The following is a 24,661-nucleotide window of genomic DNA, read 5'->3' on the forward strand; positions in this document are numbered from 1 at the left end:
GTAAATATCCAATAAACCATGATTTATCTGCTTCACACAGTAAAATAAGGACGAAAACTAGATATACATCCACAGAATGCCTTAGAATATAGATGTGCCACAGTACTGATAGCTTGCCTAATGATCCTTTGAAGAGGGGGGAGGCAATTGGAGATGTGGCTGGTCCCCTAGAGAGGAGATATTACCAGTGCCTCATTTTATGTATGTATTTAGTTTGTCCATTTGCCAGTTGACGGACATTTTTGTTTCCACTTTTTGGTTACCATGAATAATGCTACAAAACATTCACATACTTAGCATTTTCATTTTTCCTGGGTAGAATCCTCCTAAGAGTGGAATTGCTGACTTTATCTCGTTTTGAGACACCTATTTCCTGCTCTTAAATCCTATTGGTCCATTTTGTTTTCTCCCATAATAAACATCTTTCCAAGTAACAAAATACCCTTTCATAATATAATTAAACAGTGCGTTGTCAAAAAAGTCCTTTCTCAGAATTATCCTAAAGAAAACCCAGTCAAGTGTATGTAGAGAAAACTCAGAGGAAAAAGAAATCAATGAAGAATGAGGAAATTAGGCTGGACGCGGTGGCTCACACCTGTAATCCCAGCACTTTGGGAGGCCAAGGCGGGCAGATCACGAGGTCAGGAGATCGAGACTATCCTGGCTAACATGATGAAACCCTGTCTCTACTAAAAATACAAAAAATTAGCCAGGTGTGGTGGCGGGCCCTGTAGTCCCAGCTACTCAGGAGGCTGAGGCAGGAGAATGGCGTGAACCCGGGAGGCAGAGCTTGCAGTGAGCCAAGATCGTGCCACTGCACTCCAGCCTGGGCAACAGAGCGAGACTCTATCTCAAAAAAAAAAGAGGAAATTAAAGAGTAGTCATTATAGAAGGGACAGCCACATTGGAAACAATGACACTAAACATGCTGAAAAATAGATTATAAACTGAAATGAAGACATGAAGCAAAGCAGGTTTAAATATACCCATAATTGTATTAAAAATAAAATGGAACAGAAGCAAAACCCAAAGATATTCTTAAAACTTTTTTTTTTTTGAGACGGAGTCTTGCTCTGTCACCCAGGCTGGAGTGCAGTGGCCAGATCTCCGCTCACTGCAAGCTCCGCCTCCCGGGCTTACGCCATTCTCCTGCCTCAGCCTCCCGAGTAGCTGGGATTACAGGCGCCCGCCACCTCGCCCGGCTAGTTTTTTGTATTTTTTAGTAGAGACGGGTTTTCACCGGGTTAGCCAGGATGGTCTCCATCTCCTGACCTCGTGATACGCCCGTCTCGGCCTCCCAAAGTGCTGGGATGACAGTCTTGGGCCACCGCGCCCGGCCTTAGTCTTGTAACTTTCAATGCCCTGTACCTACAGTAAGTAGAGATACCTCTGCATTCTGGGAGTAGTGAGGCCCTATCAACAATGTATTAGTCACTCCGCTCCAAAGAGCAAGCCTGTGGCCATTCAAGCATGTCACTTAGAGCATAGGAGCAAGGAAAACATTTTAAGCATGAAGGTTAGACATAGCTCCTACAAAGCCATTTTAAAAATCTTGAAATTCAGCCAAGAACCCAGGAAACACAAACAGTGCACAGGAGTGACAACTGCATATAAGTGTAATTTAAATTAAACCAGATTAATGATGTAAACGTACTGAATGTGTCACCATAATCCTAACCATGCTAGACTAGAAATAATCTCAAATTTCAGCAGTTCCCCCAAAGCAGATGGTCATGTTCACTCCTCATCATTCACATCATAAAGGGGAACTTGAACTCTTCTTTAGCATCCAATTTCACTCCACGGGTCACTTTCAGCCATTGACTATTCAATCGAGCCATCCTAAACCTTTCCATGTTTGACTAAATTGAGACCCAAGTATGATCATCTTTTCTATCTTCAAAATACACATGGCCATGTTTCAAAATTCTGCTCCAAAAACTTAGGCTTGAGTTCATGACCAGAAAAAGGTTAACTATCCAGAACCGTATTTCCTTACAATGCAAAAAATTAATCATACTGCAAACCTTCAACTACAGTGAAACAAAAGCTGAATACACGTATTCCTTAGGTTGAAACATACCAAACTGCTAGTACAATCTAATCAAACACCTATGCACTTGAGGTAGCAGCCTATTGCAGCATTGTGTATGGTAAGCATAGATGTCTATTACCTGTTTTTTTTTTTTTAGAGGTAAAGTCTTGCTGTATGTTGTCCAGGCTGGACTTGGAACTCCTGGGTTCAAGCAATCCTCCTGCCCCTCAGGTTCCAAGTAAGCTAGCACTCACTATAGGACCATGCCATCATCATACCTGGCCCAAATACATCCTCGATTCCTTCCCTAAGTACATACTTACCATCACTTGGACTACTGACACACTTGACTTTTCTCCTGCTCATTCTTTCACTGTTCAACCACCCTTCATATCGGATACTTCAACGAATGGCGAGACTCTCACCCATGTAAAATTGTTTAAAGTATAAGCCAATTTCTACTACATGCTGTACATCAGTAAGGGCCTTTTAGATTTCCATCTATTACAAAAATCCTGTTTCACTGTATTTCAAGCTAACACCATCTTCATCTTTCATTGTAAATACTTATGAGAGTCATTCTGTATCCAAGAGGCATCTCAAAAAAACAGCACTGGATGACAACCAAAAAAATTACATTTTACAATTTTTCAGGCAAGAGCACTTTATTTTCACCTCTGAAAATAAACCACAATTGACAACAACAAAGGAGACTGTGCAGTTCAACTTTTTATTTTAATAAAATCAGAATATGCACAGCACATGCAGTGCTAGCATCTAAACTAATACAATAAGCAATTACTAAAGCTACAGTGACTTGAGGTTCAATCTTTACATTCAGCAAGTTTAAATCCTTACGTGATTTTTGGAACCTTATGAACTGAAAATATTGCTTGCTGATAAAACTTGCTCAAATGCTATTGCTGAATGTACAAGTCACTGATTATGCCAATACAACAAAGATAACCACATGTTTGAGGATTGCAATGTGCCAGACATTCACTGAAAAAAAAAAAAAAAAAAAAACAAAAAAACACACAACTAAACAAAATTCACACAACAAACATCTGAGAATCTGGACACTTCACATCAGTGTTTTGAAGTGTTTCATTAATATCTTAAGACAAGTGTATCAAAACCTTGGCATGATTTAATTTCAAGTCGCCAATTTTGTTTTTACTAACATCAGAAAGTTATGGCTACACTGCCAACGCCGGGTCTGCTTAATTTGACTTAAGAGTTTAATATGACTTAACATTAAAAGCTCACACTACCCCGAAATATATAATTTCACGCATACGGTGACATTCAACATTCAAGTGCCAGTGTTTTTGTACTGTCTTTTGGTCAAGTTTCTTTAAACTTTCAAAGAATCACTTTTAGGCTTACAAAAATAAATATTTGTCAAAATGTTCAATAAATATTACATAAAACTAGCAGCAAAAAGTATCTAGAAATCTGTCGTGTGCAAATAGTTTTCTTCTCAACTATCATTCCCATGGTCCCAAATAAATTTTAGAATCTAGTCCCATCCCCTTCCTAGACAAGCTGCGTTCAACAATCTCCAAGAGACAAAGTAAGATTGGAAGTTTAAGGACACGCACACAAGACATATATATAAAATTCTCTGAATGTGCAATAAAAGAAGTACTTTGTAAAAAGTTATGGGCAAAATGTACAAGGGCCTAAACCTAGACTAATTGAAATAGCACCATAACAAATGACCTCAATACTGTCAAGTGCACCTACTTAATAAAAGTTTTAGAACAAGGCACAATACACTTGAAAATCTATTGCACTTTAGGAAATTTTTGCCGTCTTCCTATGCCACTGTAAAAAGATGGAGCGTTTTCATCACTGCATTCTGGCCACAAAACTAGCACAGAATTCAAAGTGGCAGAGGCATTTTAGTGGTGGACAATGCTCATCTTTGGCCAGATTTAGCATAAACAGACTATAAATACAATGGAAACCTATGCAACTAAAACTGACTAAAACTGCACTGTAGAGCAGAATTGACACCTTGTGCAGTTATGTACATATTTCCAACCTGTGTGATCTCAAAGATTTCAGTTTGTTACTCTTCTGGAGCCATTTTACAAAGTCTATAGTAAGCCAGTTTAACATCTCAACGCAGCTTGAACAGAGTAATGTGAATCGGCATTTAAAATAAAGCCTGCTGCATTTAATTCTTCCTGTTCATACCCTCTTGACCAAAAAACATCAACACTAGCATGCGTTATTAGACCAAAAATCATCCAAGGCCCTAATGAGGGCTGGTCATTGCTGTGGTCAGCCATTCTACCATTTCAATTTCATTTATGGCAGGCATTTAAAAAGTCTAAGTAGATGAATTCTCCTAAAAACCTATTTCAAGTTATCAGACCTTTAAACTTTCCCTGTAATAGTATGCCCACATTTGGCCAGCTCATTAATTAATGATCTGCCTAAACGTTGAAAGAGGAATTGCTGTATTTACTTGCATTAACTTTGAAAACAGTGCTTTGAATGTATGCATGTATTCATACATCACCTTATCATGACTGGAATGGCTTAAAGACTATCAGGTTCTAAATACCTATCCAGGATAGAGTGAGCAAATCAGAACTTTTAACTTAATACAGTTTGCCACATTAGAAACTAATTCCATTAATATGCTTCAAGACATTTGTTGTTTGTTTTCCCCCAATCTGCAAGTATCAAAAAGCCCTAATGCAGGCTACCGCATAAGTTTTTCCCTATATTATTTATGGATGAATCGATGATTCCTGTTAAGTTGTATCACACCTGTGTGCCAAGGTTTGATTTTAGCCCAAGTTCAGTAAATTTATTTTGTCAAAACAATTGATATCTTGAGCATTACTGAGCCAACAGGACATCAAAATAAAAAGTTGTCTAAAGTTAAAGGCACAGTACATTAACAAACAAATGATCCTCAGTCACAAAATTATAAATGCAGTTTGGGATGGGGGTAGGCGGGAGGGGAGTTAATCCAAACTACAGCAATGAAGTCTTCAAACCACCTTCTGAACAGGGCTGCTGATTGTTACTTTCATTTCTTCTTGTGACCTTGAGCTCCCTTAAAAAAAAAATTTCAGTGGAGAATCACAGCTGGTAATGTACTGCGAGTTCTTGAAGCTACACAAGGTATAGTCTGGCTAAGTTACATGTGGTTTCCATATTAGCTTGTTTGGCAGGGTGACCTACTGCAAAGCAGGCTCAGTTACCCCACCAGTCAACCCCCTGGGAGTTGTAATTTCCTCCATATCCATCACTGTTGTAAAAGCCTCCATAGCCACCTAATGAGAGATTTAAAAGAGAGATAAATTAATGAAGTTATCCATCATTAAATACAATCCTTCCCTTAAGTACTTTGCCATCAAGTTTCTATAGTGCTGATCTTAAACGGTTTAATTAGGCTTTGAAAAAGATGACTAAACAGAAAAAAACCCTTCCCAAAGCTATGAAGTTACAGATTAACACTACCTCCACCGAATCCTCTGCTGCTACCGTGGCCACCTCCGCCACTGCGGCTGCTGCTTGCGCGGCTGCTGCTGAAGCTGGAACTGCTGGCACCACTACTTTGTCGGTAGTCTCTGGCACCAAACCCTCCACTAAATCTGCTACTATAAGAAAAAATTTATGTTGGTTCACATGAAGATGAAATTCCACTGAAGTAACCTAACTCTTACATACTTCCCAATGACCAATTTCTGATTTTTCCATTCAAACAATTCCCCATCCAGCCATATTTTCCAACATTAGAATGGAGTGTCATCCATTCTAACACAACCCCTTACCAAAGAATCTAGAAAGCCTAAGATGATTAAGCTTTTTAAATACTGAAGTTAACCCTGCACATTATGCATGCAGAGGAAACACTAGAAATTGTAAGTGAACACCTATTATACCATCTATACCTCACCTCTTAGAACGTCCACGACTGCTACCCTTGTAGTGGTGTTCATAAGCCATGTTTTCTAACCAAGATGGCACTTCTTGTTTAGCTTCAACAAGAAGATCCAACAAATCCTTAGTAATATTTATGTTCCTCTCGTTAAAGAATGAGGTTGCCAGGCCTAAAAGAGTTCCCAAAAAAATACATAAACAAACGTCTTCCACAAAGTAACTTGCTACCGTTTTTACTTTCCTATGCAGAAATATTTAAAATATTACAATCTAGTATTTAAACAAGTGCTTAGAGCAAAATCTTTGTCACTTTCATTGTTAAAAAATGTATTTTAGATCCTAGCAAGTTCTTTGCTGCACGCATCACAGCTAAAAACATGAAACCATCAAGTAATCAAATACTTACCAAGGTTTCCTACACGTCCTGTACGACCAATGCGATGTACGTATTCTTCAATATCACTTGGCAAGTCAAAATTGATAACATGTTTCACATTTGAAATGTCCAGTCCTCTTGCTGCTACCTGGAAAATAACTTATATGAGATATGGCCCACTTAAAAGAAAAATACTTGAACATGCTCAACTTGAATAAAAGAAAGATGTTTATACATACTGCTGTAGCCACTAGAATTGGGCTTTTTCCTGAGCGGAACTGGTGAAGGGCCTCTTCCCTATCCCTCTGAGAACGGTCTCCATGGATACTGGTACATGCGTATCCTTCATGGTATAAGAAATCCTCCAGAGAATCTGCACCCTTTTTGGTCTCCACAAACACTAAGGTCAGTGAATCCTTGCCTGTCGTTGAAAAATTACAGGTTTTTGTCACTAATATGGCTTAGTTCTCTTTGCACTTACATATGCACAATTTTCATGTGTCAATTAAAACACATATATATCTTCTTAAAGATGGGCTTTTAACAGCATGTTTTGAATTGAAGAGGAAAAGTAATAAAGGTAATCCAAATACATTTAAGAGATCGGGGTCTCACTATATTGCCCAGGCTGGGAGTACACTGGCCATTCACAGGTGCAATCATGGCATACTACAGCCTCAGCCTGCCAAGTAGCTGGGACTACTTGCATGTACCACTGCACCCAACCCAAATGGATCACCAACAGAGCAATGAAAATTATTCATAATTTCAGCTGGGTGCAGTGGTACATGCCTGTAGTCCCAGCTACTCTGGAGGCTGAGGCAGGAGGATTGTCTAAGTCTACGAGTTCTGGGCTGTAGTGTACTATGCCTATCAGGTGTCCACATTAAGTGTGGCATCAACATGATAACCTCCCGGAAGCAAGGGAGCACCAGGTTGTCTAAGGAGGGGTGAACCAGCCCAGGTCAGAAACAGAGCAGGTCAAATACTCCCATGCTAATCAGTAATGGAATCGTGCCTGTGAATAAACCCTGCACTCCAGCCTGGGCAACACAGAGAAACCCCCATCTCTAAAAAAAATAAATTCATAATGTTGGCCGGTTGCGGTGGCTCACGCCTGTAATCCCAGCACTTTGGGAGGCCGAGACGGGCAGATCACGAGGTCAGGAGATCGAGACCATCCTGGCTAACATGGTGAAACCCCATCTCTACTAAAAATACAAAAAATTAGCCGGGTGCAGTAGCGGGCACCTGTAGTCCCAGCTACACGGGAACATGGGAGGCTGAGGCAGGAGAATGGCGTGAACCCAGGAGGTAGAGCTTGCAGTGAGCCGAGATTGCACCACTGCACTCCAGCCTGGGCAACGGAGCAAGACTGTCTCTATAAAAAAAAAAAAAAAAAAAAAAAAAGTTACCTGTTGCATTTAAGAGGTCAAGCAGAAATGACCGTTTGTCTGATTCTTCCACCCAAACTACTTTCTGTGTGATGTTTTCAGAGGTAGAGCCAACTCTTCCTACAGCCAAGAAGATATATTCATCTAAGAAATCACGAGCCAGCATCTGAAAGAAAAAAATTTTTTTATTACCTGAGATAAACAAATTTCTAAATAAATAAAATTTGCAACATCCAACAGTACCTGTATTTCCTTAGGAAAAGTAGCACTAAACATCATAGTGTGGCGGACACCCTTTGGAGGCATAGTATCTTGTTCAACTATTCTACGAATCTGAGGCTCAAACCCCATATCCAACATCCGATCAGCTTCATCTAACACCAAGTATCTGTCATGTCATGAAAAAAAAACAAACAAACCTGAGTTTAGAATGAGGAGAAATCAAGATGGTTTTAGTATGGCTATTAGTATAATTACAATTGTATAAGTTATTACAATTATATATTCATTAAGGTGGTGCCTCACACTGCGTAATTTTACAGACACAGCACAGGATTCTTGCCACTACATAAGTCATTCAAAATTACACAGCCAAATTAGCCCATCCTAGTTGACTGTCCCACGAGCTGATCATTCTAAGCCTCCACCAAGATGTTACTACTGATTTTTCAACATTAAAATTACCATGAACAAGCTTTTTGTAAAAGTTAGATGTCTGAAATACATCACTTCTCAATCTTAAAATTTAGACAATGTTAACACCACCACAAACCTAATGGCCAGTAACTTTAATACTGCATCCCATACATTTAAAAATTAACATAGTTAGCCAAGCGCCAATGGCTCATGCCTGTAATCCCAGCACTTTGGGAGGCCAAGGCAGGTGGATCACACCTGAGGTTGGGAGTTTGTGACCAGCCTGACCAACATGGAGAAACCCCGTCACTACTAAAAATACAAAAATTAGTTGGGCGTGGTGGCACATGCCTGTAATCCCAGCTACTTGGGAGGCTGAGACAGGAGAGCCACTTGAACCCAGGAGGTGAGGTTGCAGTGAGCCAAGATCGCGCCATGGCACTCCAAGCCTGGGCAACAAGAGTGAAACTCCGCCAAAAAAAAAACGAAACAAAACAAAACAAAAAAAACATACTTGCAAAAGTCTAATCCAATCTTTCCTCTTTCCATCATATCCACTAGACGTCCTGGAGTGGCTACTAACAAATGGCATCCACGTTCCAAGTCTCGAATCTGCTGACCAATATCGGCACCACCATAAACCACGCAAGGACGAACTCTAGATCGGTATGAAAACTGTAAGCAAAAAAACGTTATGAACTTCAAGATCAAAATTTTTACATGTTCACAAAACATTTAATTAGAATCAATGAAAAAGCTAATAATCACTGGAATTCATACTTACTTTTCTGGCTTCCTCATAGATCTGTACTGCCAACTCTCTCGTTGGTGCTAATACCAAGGAGATTGGGTACTGTTTGCGGCGCCCATACCTTCCATTTTCCTAAGAAATAAATTAATTTTTAAGTTAACTCTACCTACCCTGTTTGAAAAGTTCATCACAACATAATTCCCTTTTGTAATTTACAGATTACACTTGAAAACTGTTTTTCATTCAACTTAAGTCTTAGCATCATTTAGAAAGCCCTCTCAAAGGCTCCCTAAAAAGTTCTACAATAATTTCCCATTTTATAAAGAAACATCTACCTTCATGGCCCTCAAAGCCTCGCCTGGACCATCTGAATAAATCTGACTCAAGATGGGCAAGAGAAATGCTGCAGTTTTTCCAGACCCTGTTCAAAAACAAACAAATCCTGCTCATTAATTTTAAACAGACATTGGTAGATGACAGTGTTTTTTAACTGCCCTATTACTAGTAATTAGTACTTTTAGTTTATGATTAAGTTTTCCAAAAAGTGGCTTCTTTGGTCCATCTCTAAGAGGAGTCAGCAACCTGAGACTATTTTTGTAAATAAAGCCTGCTATTTTTATAAATAAAGCTCTTACGGAATACAGCCATACCCAATAATTTATGTATCATTTATGGCTTCTCTCATAGTCCAATAGCAGCGCTGAGCAGCTGCAAAACTGCATGGCCCATAAAAAGCAAAATATTGTCTAGTCCTTTACAGAAGAAATATGATAATGTTTTACTCTTATGAGCTGAGCTTACCTGTTTGGGCACAAGCCATCAAGTCTCTTTTCTCTTTGATAATAGGAATAGCATGCTTTTGCACTGGAGTTGGGCGAGTATAACGAGTAAGCTCAATGTTTCCCATGATAATTTCTCCCATCTCAACATCACTGAACTGTGAAGAAATTCAATGGGGTTAGAAATGCTATCTAAAGCTATTTCTGTTTTATACTAATAATGGAAACAACCAACAGCTGATTTGTAACTCAGCTTATAGTTTAAGAAAATTACCATATTATATTTTGAGAAAAAACAACCCCCAGGCTTACTGCACATTGGAGAAGACTTTGGGTTGTTCCTATGTTTGACCCATTTTCTATTTTAGGTAATAAATTATTCATAATGGTGACACTGAACTCAACTCCTTTTCCACAAATCCATGAAGCCTCTGGTCTACATGACTTTATGAAGCTCATCTCACATTCTAATGTACCATGAAAACATTTACACCTCCCTGTGTCTTGAAAAGTAAAAATACTTACACTTTCAATATGTGGAGGACAGTTGTTGCCTGTTGCCTCAACTGGAATGTCATCATATTTCTCAAAATTAATCCCAGTGTTGCCTCCAGAAAAGAGTTCCCTCAAATCAAAAGATGGATAAGTTCATTTGTTATACTATAATGCTTCATCACAAGTAACATACACTTCAAAAACTTACTGTTCCAAGCGTTCACTTGGTGGGAGTGGTTTTGACCAATCATCTTCATCTGATTTGTCACACCAGCGACTGTTTCCACCACGTTCAAATTTGCCAAAGCCACTTCTGTCACCACGGCTGCCAATGCCGTCATAATCACTCCGTCCACGATCATCAAACCTGAACAGCACAAGCGATTAATCAGAATCATATCATTTAACCATTATCAGATTCTTATCCCTACTCTAGAAGTGTATCTGGAGACTTAAGTTATGGCTAACTATAAGGATGTCAACAATCCAATTCTGAGTTATTTGACAAATAAGGCTCTCTAACCAGCATCATTTACATAACCTCATTTTCTAAAATCAGTAATCTTTATATTTCTATAAAGTCGTATAGCCTAAAAAGCCTCACAAATGACAAAATTAAGAATAAAGATTTTATTTGAAACTGGCATGGCAAACAGCTCACAACCTTCATTTAAAGTGCTCATCCAAATATATTTAATGGTAGGGAAAAGAAAAAATAGCACACCAAATATCAATCGTCCTAGTTATAATAGGATGTCACTTAAAGGACAATTCACCTGTGTGACTTTGGATAAAAGGTAAAAAATAATCCTTACCTGAACTAAGATGTTATTAGAATTTTAGGCCTGTGTGCGAAAAATCAGGACACAGGACTAACGGCAGCTATTAGGCACATGGGGTCAGTTCACCATACTTGTGTAATCAAAAATACAAGGTGTATAGAAATTGTTATAGAGTCCACAAAAATCCCAACCAAATTAGGTTGTGTTCTAAGTGGAACATATAAAACTCGAGAAACAGAGTAACTCATTTCATTATGCCAATGAGTATATTCCTATTTTCATCTAATTTCTAAGAGGAGGTTCAATTTAGTAAAAGCCTCTTACAGCTAAGAAAATACAATGACTAAACAGACATAATGCTTGACATCCAAATGGGTGGTCAGGATAAGGACTTACTAAACTGTTATTACACATACACATAAGGTGGTAAGACAAGAAATCACTTACCTTCCCCTTGATCCACTTCCACGATCACTGAAGAAGCTAGACTTCCCTCTTGAATCACTACGAGATCCAAAACTGCTATACACATCCTTATCTTTGCTAGAACTCCACCCTGAACTGTCCTTATCGTAGAAACCTTTGATTAAAAGAGCACAAATCCATTTTATTATTAATTAGAAATAGGAACCATGTTAAGGTATTATCAATCTTTCTGAATTTGAAGGCCTCCACTGACTATCTTATCTCTGTGGGCTCCATGTTCAATCTCAAGATATTCCTACCATGACCCTATAAAAGAACCAAGATTTAGAGCTGGTTTACACCAGGACAAAGTTTTTCTTTAATTTTCCCCACCAGAAAATATTGTCCACTGGCCAGGAATGGTGGCTCACGCCTGTAATCCCAGCACTTTGGGAGGCCAAGGCGGACAGGTCACTTGAGGTCAGGAGTTCGAGACTAGCCTGAACAACGTGGAGAAATCCCCTCTCTCTAAAAATACAAAATTAGCCGGGTGTAGTGGCACATGTCTGCAATCCCAGCCACTCAGGAGGATGAGGCAGGATAATCACTTGAACCCGGGAGGCGGAGGTTGCAGTGAGCCAAGATCGCGCCATTGCACTCCAGCACGGGAAACGAGTGAAACTCGTCTCAAAAAAAAAAAAAAAAAATTTTACTCTACACTAAATCAATCTGAATTGTTTTTGAATGAATACTACCTCTAAGTGGTCAATAGCTTTGCCTATAACACATTGATTATGATACTGTTGTATGACCATCACAATTTAATTTCCATTCATTTTATAGGTGTGAATGGGTTTACTAGGAAACAGTTACCATTGTTTCCATGTTTCTTGGAGGTGGTACTCATTTAGAACATTCTTAGACTGTCAGATTACTTAGTTTAATACAGTATTTTTCAGTTTCAATAGCATAAAGCACAAGAATACTACTGTCAAATGGTACTATTATTTTAGTGGTTCATCTACTATAAGCTTGATGACAAGCAGGAATACCTGGGAAAAAGAAAAACCCTCATCACTATATATTCTCAGTATAGACAAGGTTCCTGGGTACAGCTATAAATATCCAGGTAAGGGGATGACAAACATGTAAATTAGCCCAAAGACAGAGGGTTTAAACACAAGTAGAGTGTTTAACTAGCTTCAGCAACACCTTATTAGTCAGAAACAGTTTCTGAATTCAGTTACTTTCCTTCTGCCTTCTACCTCCTACTGTTAGGCCAGTCAGGTGACCAACAGCCTTTGCTAACAAGAAATAGTTGAGTTAGAGTGCGAGATCTCTTCCAGCTCTAAAACCTCTATGATACTGCCATATACACGAGGGTCAATTCTAGCTAGTATACTAGGAATACTGAGAACATCCATGATGATAAAGACAAATTCCACAGTAACCTCCCCTAAAAAGAATATAATGCCAGCTGGCATGGGGGCTCACGCCTGTAATCCCAGCACTTTGGGAGGCTGAGGCGGGCGGATCACTCGAGGTCAGGAGTTCCAGACAAGCCTGGGCAACAAGGCAAAACCCCTAAATACTAAAACACACAAAAATTAGCCAGGCGTGGTGGCGCATGCCTGTGATCCCAGCTACTTGGGAGGCTGAGGCAGGAGAATCACTTGAATCCAGGAGGTGGAGGTTGCAGTGAGCCCACGCCACTGCACTCCAGCCTGGGCAACAGAGCGAGGCTCTGTCTCAAAAATAAATAAATAAATAAAATAATAATAATAATAATAATAATAAAGAATATAATGCCAAAGTGATCTTCCCATAGAAATAACACAGATTTTATATACATGCATCGCCAGGACAGTGAAGGTAACAAGACTACATATGGAGATGGAGGAACAGCAGCAAACCGTGTGCTCCCCCTGTGGACTCTCCACTCTTCCTATCTGCCTTTTTTATACAGTATCTTCCCTCATCTTTAGTTTTCCTGACTTTCCCCTTTTCCTCCAAATTTTGGATGGTCTAATTTTACAGAATATAAAGCTGTCTCATAATATGAAACATACACTAGCTGTTATCTATCGCTACATTACAACCGCAATGGGAAAGACGCCAGATAGCGTAATACATTTTGGACAAAACCCTTCAAAAGCAGCAAGGCAAGGAGATGAAACCAGAGAATCACTCCCAACGCTGTAACTTGTTAACTATTCTATGATAAGCCCATCTTCATTTCTGGCAACTGTGCCAAGACAGAAATAACCAGGTTGTTATCATTATGCAGCTTGGTTTACACAGTAGGGGCACCCACCTCTTCCAAACTAAAACCATGCTGTGAATGATTACAAACAGATTCAGCATAGGACTAGCGAAACTGTACAAAACCATGCCCTTGGCGTCAGAACAGTTTGACACAGGAATGCCGAATTTCCCACTGTGTAACATTAGATGAGTTTTTCCAACATTATTAAGCTCTAATATTTGAACCAAGGTTGGCAGAAGCATAGAAGAACACAATGTTTAGACTTCCCCAAATGCCTCATTTTCCTTAGGCTTTGACTAACTTCTAAAGGAGGCAAAAAAAATAGACCAACGAAGTTACTTGTGGGGACCTACCTTTAGTAGCTTCTCGGTTCCTTAAATGAGGAGGAATATAGCGCCCTTCTAAAAAAAAAAAAAAAAAAAAAAAAAAAATATATATATATATAAAATTAAATGCCAAAAACCCTTCCATTTAAATTTCTGTTACTAAAAACTGACTCTGGGAAATTAAAATCTCCAGCCTTCCAGTCTGATTACCTACCTGGACATTGAGAGGGGAGGAAAAAAGAATCTAATTTTAAATGGGTTATTGCTTCATAAGGAGAACTCTTGAAAGGAGTTTGATTAAAAAAAAAAAAAAAAGCTGATTTGGAACCTAATAGTTGAAATCCACAAATTGAGCACATTTAGTCACTAGTGGTCATTTAATGTGATTTTTTTTAAAGGCCTACTAGATTTAAGAGAACTGTCATAAAAACTAAGAGGATCACTTACAGCATTAAGTATTACTGTAACAATTTAAGATTACTCATGTAATAAATCTCACAATCTTTTGTTTCTATGCCAGTAACTTGCAAAACATACAATAAACATACAAGGAAAAGCTGCAGGTTTTAATTTGGGGCTTGCTGAGTTTAAGTTGACGGCTGCTCTGTACGCAGGCAGGAATACAGCCTAAACTATGGATAAGCAAAAAAAGCAAATAATATAAACCCAAATAAAGTCAATTTGCTTTATAACTAGTAAACATGTCATTTAACTTTCTTTTTCTAGACTGAATTAAACGTTTTCAAAAATCTCCATTAGGACAATCAGTTCCTAAAAGATTCTTAGCATGACAAATAAGGTGAAAGTTAAAGCAAATACCAATTTTGTGCCCAGTGAGGTTGTTCTTGCCTAAAAATGAGGACACATCACAGCCCATACCCACGTTTGTTTTAATAAGTAGGAAGAGATCTGAGCTAAATAAGGATCTATTGCCTTATTACCTTATAATAAACCAACAAGATCCCCTACCTTAACACTAACCTCTAACAAGTCTCTAAACAACCCCCCTTAAAAGAAAAAAAGCAACTTTTCTAATGCCTTTTTAAAAGAAATGACATATTTGAAAATCTAACCTAACCACCAATCCAGAATTCAGTATAGTCTTCTGTTCTTCAGGAGAAAGGAGCAGCTATAACCGATGAAGTGCATGTTCCCTTATTTCAATTTAATAAATATAGTCAGTTAAAGGGACACATCCCCATCACCTCTAAACTGGGCTCAGGATTTATAATGGATGAAAACTCTTCTAGAGATAATTTGATATAATAAGGTTCCTTTCAATGGTTAACTGCTTTTACTCAAGAGAGCCAGCTAGAAAGGCAACAACGCTGGCCAGGCGCAGTGGCTCATGTCTGTAATCCCAGCACTTTGGGAGGCCAAGGCAGGCAGATCACCTGAGGTAGGGAGTTCGAGACCAGCCTGACCAACATGGAGAAACCCCATCTCTACTAAAAATACAAAATGAGCTAGGTGTGGTGGTGCATGCCTGTAATCTCAGCTACTCGGGAGGCTGAGGCAGGAGAATCGCTTGAACCCGGAGGCAGAGACTGCAGTGAGCCGAGATCACACCATTGCACTCCAACCTGGGCAACAAGAGCGAAGCTCCATCTCAAAAAAAAAAAAAACAAAAACAAAAAAAAAAACACAATGCTTTAGATTGACCACTAAGTAACTACATAATTCTGTAACACAAAGACTACATAATTCTTTAAGCAGTAAAAACTGAAAGGCAAATTTCTTAAATTTTAAATAAGCCTAATGAAATCTTAACACATTAAGCTCTAATATTCAATAAATCCATAAGATGTTTTACTTACTGCTGGCTGTACTTCCTCCACTCTGATTATCTGAAGAGTTCAGGTCTAGGCCAGCAAACTAGAAGAAGAAAGTGAGATGGTTAGCACCCCATGTGCTCAAATACTGTATTAAGAGAAAACTAGTCCCGCCCTCTAGCATTTGCTAGCACTGCATTCAAGTAATTGGCCAGTCGACCTCACAGGGCTGATACCAACTCTTAATGAGAAAGTGACTAAGAATGCTTCAAGTCTGTAATGCTCTAGGCAAATGCAAAATATTACTATTGTATATACTACAGAAGGCGACACACCAAGATGCTTGTGCTATTTAGAAACTGTCCAAATTTCATTCATTCATTCAAAACAAATTTTCACTGCAACATGTTCGGTAGCACAGGCTCCCTAATCACCAAACTAAAGCTTACACTGAATCTCTCAAAACTATTCTTCAATGTCAGATAAGGGATTCGTTTTAGTGCCAGTCATAAACATTTAAAACGCCAACTTTCTGTAATACCTGGTATTTTAAACCTAAAAAGCACACCTGAAAAATGTCAGGACAAATTTTGAATTGGCTGTTCTTTAGTTCCTTCATCCCCAAATATTGCCCACGTATTTTTAGTCGGGTAGTACTCTTAAGAACAACAACAACAAAAAGCAATATACCAACCACTTACAGAACACTATGTTAAGCACAACTCTGAAGTAGTTTGACTGATAATTCGTTTGGTTTTTTTTTTTTTTTTTTTTTTGAGTCTCCCTCTGTCACCCAGGCTGGAATTCAGTGGTGTGATCTCGGCTCACTGCAATCTCCTCCTCCCCTAGTAGCTGGTATTACAGGGGTGCGCCACCACGCTAGGCTTTTTGTATTTTTAGTAGAGTCGGGGTTTCGCCATGTTGGCTAGGCTGGCCTCCTGACCTCAGGTCAGGTGATCCACCTGCCTTGGCCTCCCAAAGCGCTGGGATTACAAGCATGAGCCCGGCTTGAAGTAGTTACCTGTTTATTATTATTACCCCATTTTAACAGAAGTTCAAAAATGACTTTGAATAAATGGTACAACTGGCATTCAATGCTCTTAGAGAGGAGGACATTTTAGTGCCTTTCATCTCTATTTCTACCCACCCCCCTTACACTGGTATCTCATAAGCCTCAACATTCTAGAAACGGGTTATATGCTACCTTCGTAACGTTGTATAACCAGGAACTACTCACAAGTAGTTGGTGGAAAAAACTGTACATGCAAAGTGCTTCATTTTTCTCAAAAAAGCCACAAAAGACCAAGTCACACAGTACCGTTGCCAACCTGTTTGCAAAAGATACACTATATACCATGTTTACAAATCTTGTGTTTAACGCTCAGTATGATACTGCCAAACTGCATGCATCATCAATGGAGTCACTGAAAACTGGAAGCAGATGCTGAGTGTAAGACTCCAGGCACCTAATTTCCAGAATTTCTATGAGCAAAAACACCATCGCGCTTTCTCTTGCTACCGTTAATACTTTAAAGCACGGCAGAACCACAAACTTTCCTTTTGCACTTGTTATAGTACAATTTTGCTTTTTAAATAAGGTTCACTGCTGCCTACAATCCTTAAAAGGACACTATAGCTAAATGGAAAATGGTAAAACTGGGAATACTCTGTGCTGCTTGCTGGTAGATTGTTAAAATGTCTGTGTTCAATTCAACATATGAAGTGTCAGCAATTAGAGAATTTAATGTAATTGGTTCATTAACAGGGAGAAAATGCTCCCAAAAGAACAGATCAATTCCCAAAAAATATTACATATGACTACATTAAAATATGTATTCAATTAATTTGTGCCACTAAACTTCGTCTCAGGATTGATTAGGAGTTGATTTCACCAACTCCTAATCAGAAGTGTATTTAAAGGCTCCGCATAACCCACACAAGAGCTTATCTGAAACGTGGTGCCACTGTTGCGGCGGGATGCAGACTTCCTGCCACCAAAGCCCAAAACCGCCTCTCAGATCACACGTCCTCCTCTCCTCTGCCCCTAAACCCTTAGAAGAGGGGATTCTGTCTAAAAGACTCGGGGGCCTCGGACCCATTGCGAGATTCTACTCCACAGGTAGCAACAAGTCAACAACAAAACTGTTTACTTCCCCCCTAAGCCGGGTGTTTTTCCAATGGCGGATTCCTGGATCAAAGTCACTAACATGAAGACACTCCCACAACCCGCGATGACCCCTCCACTCCAGAAAAACGCGGGGCTCCCGGCTAACTCGCCACACAGGGACAACCTGGGCCAAGCAAGGAGGAGAAAGGGCCTCGCTGGCTCCCTAACCTCCCCGCCGCGTCTAACCTCTATCTCCAGAGCCCAGCGACCCATTCCTGCCTCCCCTCCCCGCCCCCACTCCTCCCCAATCTTCTGCGTCACAAAACTTTCCACTCCGGAAACGCAGCCTCCCCGGCCGCGGCGCCGGGCCTGCGGACCCTGCGGACCCTGGGCTGAAGCGAAAAGGTCTGCGGAAGGAACCCGGGAAAAACAAGACGCCCATTCCATCCTCCTTTCCAGGCCCTCGCCCGCCCGGGACCCGCCGTCTCCCGGGAGTGAGCCACAGCGCCTCACGGCACCACACAAAAGAGGCCGCCGCCATTACCCCGAGCGAAGGCCACCCCCTCCCCGCCGCGCCGCCCCCTCCCACATTCCTGGGCCGCGTTCCACCCCTTGCTCGCAGGCACGCAAACACCGGATGCCACCGGATCCTCCAGACAGGAATCCAGGCAGCGCCAGCCGTGAAGGCCGAAACCCTCCAAGCCAAAAGGGTCTCCAGCCGCGTCCCGCCGCGCTGCGCACTCCCGCAAACCCCCCCCCCCCCCCGCAAACCTCCCCACCCCGGTCACTAATCAGTCGGGGTTCGCGCATGCGCGTCCCCGCGAGAGCGCGCGCACTCCCTCCCCCTCCGCCCGCCTGCGCACGCACACACAAAAGCCGCCATTGTGCTCGTCCCGGGGACAATACAGCGGGCCAAGACCGGGCCCGAGCGACAGCCCCAACCAACGTTCCTGTCCCTCCATAGCCCCGGGGCACTCACACCCGCCAGCCCAGGGCACCCAGGAAATGAAAAGTAAGGGTCCTGGTTAGCGCTGCGCCATTAGCCAGTTAGGTCAGAGGAGGGATTCACGCAGCAGCCAGCCCGGTGGGGTCCTTGCGGCTCACCTGCTGGTCCAGCCCGAGCGCATTTTCCACCGCCACATGACTCATCCCTGAAGAGTACCGAGAACTCGGAGTCTTCCGCTGCTAAGCGACTGTGTCTGTTCCACCGCGAAGGGCCTCTCACGGGAGAACTGCGGCTCTGGAGCGCACCGCGCGGCCACGGATCTAATATACCCGCTTGAAAGCCCGCTACGTCAGCACGTACAACGTGTGCCCTCCCTCTCACACCGCAATCCCCCGTCGCGGCGACTAATGCCCGGCTACTGCGCGCTCCCTCAGGTCTAACCTTACGGGATTTCCTACTTAGTCCCGTCGCCGTCGCCCCTAGCAGTCCTGCCTTGGAGCTTAGGGCGCCAAAAATGCTGTCCCAGTTCTCACGAGCTACATTTCCCATGCTCTCCGCTAAAACCCCAGTCTCAGGCTCGGAGGTCTCGAGATCTCGCGAGAACTTGCGTCTCCCGCTTACCACGAGCTAAGAGGCCTGGAAATGTTAACCTAGGCCTCTTCGCTCCCCTTTCCAACCCTATGCCCTCCGCTTTCGTTTTTCGTTTTTTTTTCTTGGGTTTTTTTTTTTTGTTTTTCTTTTTTTTTTTTTTTTTTTTTTCCAACACTGGTCTTCACTCTTCTTCCTCTCTCAGTTCCCAGGCTTGGAGAGGTGGGATTTCTCCGGTCTAATCTGCCCTCGGTCTTCCGCGTGTAGCCTCCCAGAAGTCGGAGCTAGGCAAACAGTCCCGAAACCGAGAGGGCGGCAGGCCACGTGACCGCAGGTGTCGCGTGCGGTGGCCATTTTGTGAAGCAGGAAACGGTGGCTTGAATATAGAGTGCTCGGGACGGGGGGGCGGGGAAGAGGAGGAGAGAACAGAAGGAAGGGGAGGAGGGGAAGGGAAAAGAGGGGAGCGGAGGAAGGGGAAAGGAGGAGGGAGGAGGGTAGGATGGTGACCGGGGCGGGAGTCGGGGGGAAATGGAGGGGAGCCGGCGGCGCGCTGGTGGCCCGACACCTCCCTGCGCGGTTGCCTAGGCAGCGGGGGCGCCGCCTAGAAACACACAATGGCCCCTCCCGGCCAACCCCCCGACGTGTGCGCGCGCGCCCCCGCCCCCCGCGGTGAGGGAACAATGAGACAGTCACGCGCTGATCCAGAGCCGCCGCTGGCGCGCCCTCCCGGGACCCCTGCCTTCCGCAGGAATGCGGGCTACATTTGCCCTTAGCTTCTTCCCGCGGGGCACCCAGCTGCTTAGGGCAGGTGAACACCGGCGTTGCGGGGAGCCCGCGGGTGGCGAACGGCTCTTCTAGGGCCCAAGGGTGTCGGGAATGTTTGTAGCCGGTGCAACCTGGGCCTGCCGGAGGGGCTGCAGCGGGGTTACCGGCCTGGGCTCGGGGTGACCCTCAGGCCGCTGCAGTGGATGAGGAACGGGAGGAACCAGGTTTCTGCCGTCGGAGGAACCTCTTCCTGTGGCCCCCTCCCAGGCAGGCCACCCCAAGTCCCGGCTTCGGTGCCGCAGGCCCTTAAATACAAGAAGATGTGTTTACTAGTGGATTCCCGGCTTTGAGCAGGCGCACGCACATCCGTGGTTTCTTATGACCGCTTTCCCCTCTCTCTCCTGACCCTCAGCCCGACGGAATTAAATAAAACGCAGTGGTTTCCACCACCCCTCAAAGGGTCTTCTGCTGCCAGGATTCAAATAGTTCGTGCTCATCACATAATTTACCATACACAAAACTTCTCTCCCTTCCCAAGTTTTAAAATCGAAATGGAAATTCGAACGAGATCGGGAGAGAATATCACACTGTCGGGGGCAAGTGGTTTAACGGCTTTGGGTCTCAATTTCCTCATCTATAAAAGGAGTCTGGTACATTCCATAACCCTGTGAAAGACCCAACACCTTTTCATAACTAGTATTTTCTAACGCCCCTTTTACCTATACTGAAATAACAAATCATAGGTAATACTATGTAAACCTACAAACACAATTTCAAAAAACATGACCTATTAACAAACGGAAGTAAAATGATTGTAATAAAACAACGTATTATAATATGTTAATGCCGCCGCACAGCTACACCAAGTAGTGGGAAGATACCTGCCCAGTAGAGCCACAAATGCAAACTGGAAAGGTGTTTTGATTTCACAACTCGAGTTCCATGTACAGCATTGCTACTAGGAACCTCATTTTCCACAATGTTGAACTATTAATAATGTTTAAATAAAACAGTACAGTCTTCCTTCAATTGAAACAGTAGTTGCATTTGTGGAAAATTCAGAATATATGGAAACTGGGCAAATATACTTTGTGTTCATATGTAAAACAGTGTTAGTTCTAGGCTTAGATGATAATGAACTCGTTTTTCACCGACATCAGTGTCCAATGGTTCAATTCTTCGCTCTATGGGACTGACCAGCATCACAGAACATCCTAGCATGCCTGGCTCCTGCCCACTAAATGCCAGTAGCCCTCGCCAGTCATTGTGATGACCAGAAATACACAGATTTCTACAATGCCCCTTGGAGAGTCACTAGGTTTAGTGATATTAGGGTCCCTTCCTGCCCTGAGATTCGTGGATTCTCATAGAGTATTGGTGAAGGACCTCGGTTTTGTTTCAGTTTCGTTTTCCTATGAACCAGGGTAAACATGAGTCAAGTTCAAAAACTGTGAGTTCCGATAGCTCTTCAAAATGCATATAGCAACAATGGGATGCACTGACTACCCTGGTTCTGGGCTTTGTTTTACTTTTGAGTAGAGCCGAGTACAGGGTACCGCCATGGGAGTACCTAAAAGAATTAAAATATACAGCAGTTCCCTATTTTCAATTAACCCCTGCTGATAGGCATACTCGGTTCAAACCAACAGGGTATTTTGTTAATCAGTATGTTATAATTGAAATATCCAATTGGAGAGGAAGCGGGAAAACATACAAAGCTTTGTCTTCAAACACATTCACTGAAAAAGAATGATGTGCACACTTGAGGCAGCTAAATAAAAGAGCCAACTTTCACAGCACTCCAAATGACTTTTCCATTAAGCAACATTTGCATATTTTTTCCACATGGCAGTTATTTGCAAATTTTATTTGAAGTGACCTAAAGAGGGTTAGAAATGGCTGAAACCAGGGAAATTTTTTTTGCACGCTCCCTTTCTTAATGTTTCCAGGCATTTTAAGTGCCCATATTGAAGCAAATGAACTTCCTGCAACACCGCCCCTTCTCCCCCGCCCCACTTCCACACCCATTCCTGGAGGTAGAGCAGTGAACCAGAGTCTAGGAATTGCAACTCCTCTAACTAGCAGTTCAGCTCCCTGCTTACAGGCAGGCACCAGGCAACCGTGTTGACAGTGCCCCGGCTTCCTTATCTGTAAAGTTGAAATACAAGTAGTCTCTGCTTCCAAGAGTGTTTGTGATTCAAGGGCTTGTGCATGAATTGAAAGTGCTTTGCGAGGCAGGGCGTGGTGGATAATGCTTGTAATCCCAGCACTTTGGGAGGCCTAGGCACGCGGGATCACTTGAGTCCACGAGTTCCGGCGTGGTGGCGCGCGCCTGTAATCCCAGCTACTCTGAAGGCTGAGGTGGGAGAATCGCTTGAGCCCAGGAGGTGGAGTTTGCAGTGAGCTGAGATTGCGCCACTGCACGCCAGCCTGGGCGACAGAGTGAAACCCGTCTCAAAAAAAAAAAAAAGGGTGGGGGAGAGGAGGAGTGGTAGTGTTTAAGATTTTTTTTTTTTATAGTGCTTTGCAGGAAGTAAGAGCTTAGTACCAAGTGGCTCTGTATCCACATACACGTGTCTAGCTCCCATCCTCTCAACTCCCCTAGTAGAGTAAGTTGCTCTGGGCACTGGGCTCCCACCGTCTCCACTGTTCAAACCTCCATTGTAATTCCGTGTGGTACTGCAGCTGTGTGTGAGCCCACAAAGGACAGGAAGTTTGCCACACCTCTCTATGCAGAATGGAGACTGAGGTAGACTGAAATCACATTATCGCGATGCACATAAATAATGTGCCCAAGTAACCTAAAACCTGGGACAAAGATAATTAGACTATTCCGAAGCTAGAAGAAAAGGAGTTGCAAAAAGGATTCCAAGAGATAGGTACCCTAAAGCCTTTAGTAAATTTCATGATTGCCAGTCATTTTTCTGCAAGGTCCAGGGGAAGGGCCTCCTGGGTCCAGCTGATCCATACTTTTTTTAGGGTGGATTTGGAATAAAGTTCAAAGACATGGACCTTCACTATAATGAGAAGGATAATTATGTGTGGGGAGGTAAATGCAGTTCCCTACTTACTCTCTCTGGTTTGGGTTTTTTTGTTTGTTTGTTTGTTTTTTTGAGACGAAGTCTTGCTCTGTCACCCAGGCTGGAGTGCCATGGCACTATCTCGGCTCACCACAATCTCTGCCTCCTGGGTTCAAGCAATTCTCCTGCCTCAGCCTCCCGAGTAGCTGGGATTACAGGCATGTGCCACCAGGCCTGGCTAATGAGCCACCACACCTGGCCTTAGGCAATTATTATACTCCCAAACAGCAGATCCGGCATGGAATCTGCTTTCCTTCGACAAAGAAGACAAGATCAAAAACAAAATTGTATCAAAGGGCATCTTTTCTACCGCTAAAATTGCTAAAAATATTTTCAAACAGCAAAGCTCAGTGCACTTCTGCCTTTGTTTATGCAAAGTGACCGAAGACTGAAGTCTTGGAAGTACAGTGAAGGGGGTTGGGTCATATGCCCTCAGGAGGCCAAGCTGCCTCTTAGGTAGTAGGAGCATTTTTAGCAATCACTCTCTCAGGCGATGCAGAACTTAAAGCCTAGCCATACCTCACAGATAGGGCTGGGGGCTGCATAGCAGTCCTGTGTTGGAATTATATATTCTACTTCAAACCAATTTACTCTCCCCTACACCTTCCTACTTACAGATTATTGCTGTTATTGTCCTACAGACCTTTCTTGATGTCTATTAGTTTTAATCTTTTTTTTTTTTTTTTTTTTTTTGAGATGGAGTTTCGCTCTTGTTGCCCAGGCTGGAATGCAATGGCACGATCTTGGCTCACCGCAGCCTCTACCTCCCAGGTTCAAGCAATTCTCCTGTCTCAGCCTCCCGACTAGCTGAGATTACAGGCATGTGCCACCACACACAGCCAATTTTGTATTTTTAGTAGAGACGGGATTTCTCCATGTTGGTCAGGCTGGTCTCGAACTCCCGACCTCAGGTGATCTGCCCACCTCGGCCTCCCAGAGTGCTAGGATTATAGGCGTGAGCCACTGCGCCCAGCCTAGATTTAATCATTTTTAAAGCTTTTAAAACTTTTTCAAGGTTTTAACTTTGATTTATTTACTTTTTTTTTTTTTTTAAGAGACAGGATCTCCATCTGCTGTCCAGGCTGGACTGTAGTGCACTTATAGCTCTCTGCAGCCTCAAACTCCTGAGCTAAAGTGATCCTCCAGCCTCAGCCTCCTAAAGTGCTGGGATTACAGGCATGGGCCCACCACCCACACTCAGCCCTTTAAATACATCTTTTTTTTTTTTTTTTTTTTTTTTTTTTTTTTT

At 42.4% G+C, this 24,661-nt stretch overlaps 1 protein-coding gene and 1 pseudogene across 2 annotated transcripts; one reads left to right on the top strand and one right to left on the bottom strand.

Moving 5' to 3' along the window:
- Nucleotides 1-2,744: 2,744 nt before the first annotated feature.
- On the bottom strand, nucleotides 2,745-20,128 carry DDX3X (DEAD-box helicase 3 X-linked). 2 transcript variants are annotated; one of them, XM_023202686.2, is made up of 17 exons: nucleotides 19,138-19,500; nucleotides 15,972-16,029; nucleotides 14,182-14,229; nucleotides 11,605-11,737; nucleotides 10,584-10,742; nucleotides 10,406-10,505; nucleotides 9,903-10,038; nucleotides 9,437-9,522; nucleotides 9,135-9,233; nucleotides 8,865-9,025; nucleotides 7,958-8,102; nucleotides 7,736-7,880; nucleotides 6,560-6,741; nucleotides 6,351-6,468; nucleotides 5,961-6,114; nucleotides 5,522-5,661; nucleotides 2,745-5,334 (listed from the first exon to the last, which is right to left on the bottom strand). In XM_023202686.2, exons 1-17 carry the CDS (start codon nucleotides 19,180-19,182, stop codon nucleotides 5,255-5,257), a joined length of 1,989 nt encoding a protein of 662 aa, XP_023058454.2. In that variant the 5' UTR covers nucleotides 19,183-19,500; the 3' UTR covers nucleotides 2,745-5,254. The 2 variants fall into 2 exon arrangements, with proteins under 2 accessions (XP_023058454.2, XP_026307265.1); XM_026451480.2 differs by having other exon boundaries at nucleotides 2,747-5,334; nucleotides 5,522-5,658; nucleotides 19,138-20,128.
- Nucleotides 20,129-23,338: 3,210 nt separating this feature from the next.
- LOC111536336 overlaps nucleotides 23,339-24,661 on the top strand; it is an 11,168-nt pseudogene continuing 9,845 nt past the window's right edge.

Source organism: Piliocolobus tephrosceles, chromosome 12 (genome assembly GCF_002776525.5).
Source record: "Piliocolobus tephrosceles isolate RC106 chromosome 12, ASM277652v3, whole genome shotgun sequence".
Taxonomy (NCBI): Eukaryota; Metazoa; Chordata; class Mammalia; order Primates; family Cercopithecidae; genus Piliocolobus; species Piliocolobus tephrosceles.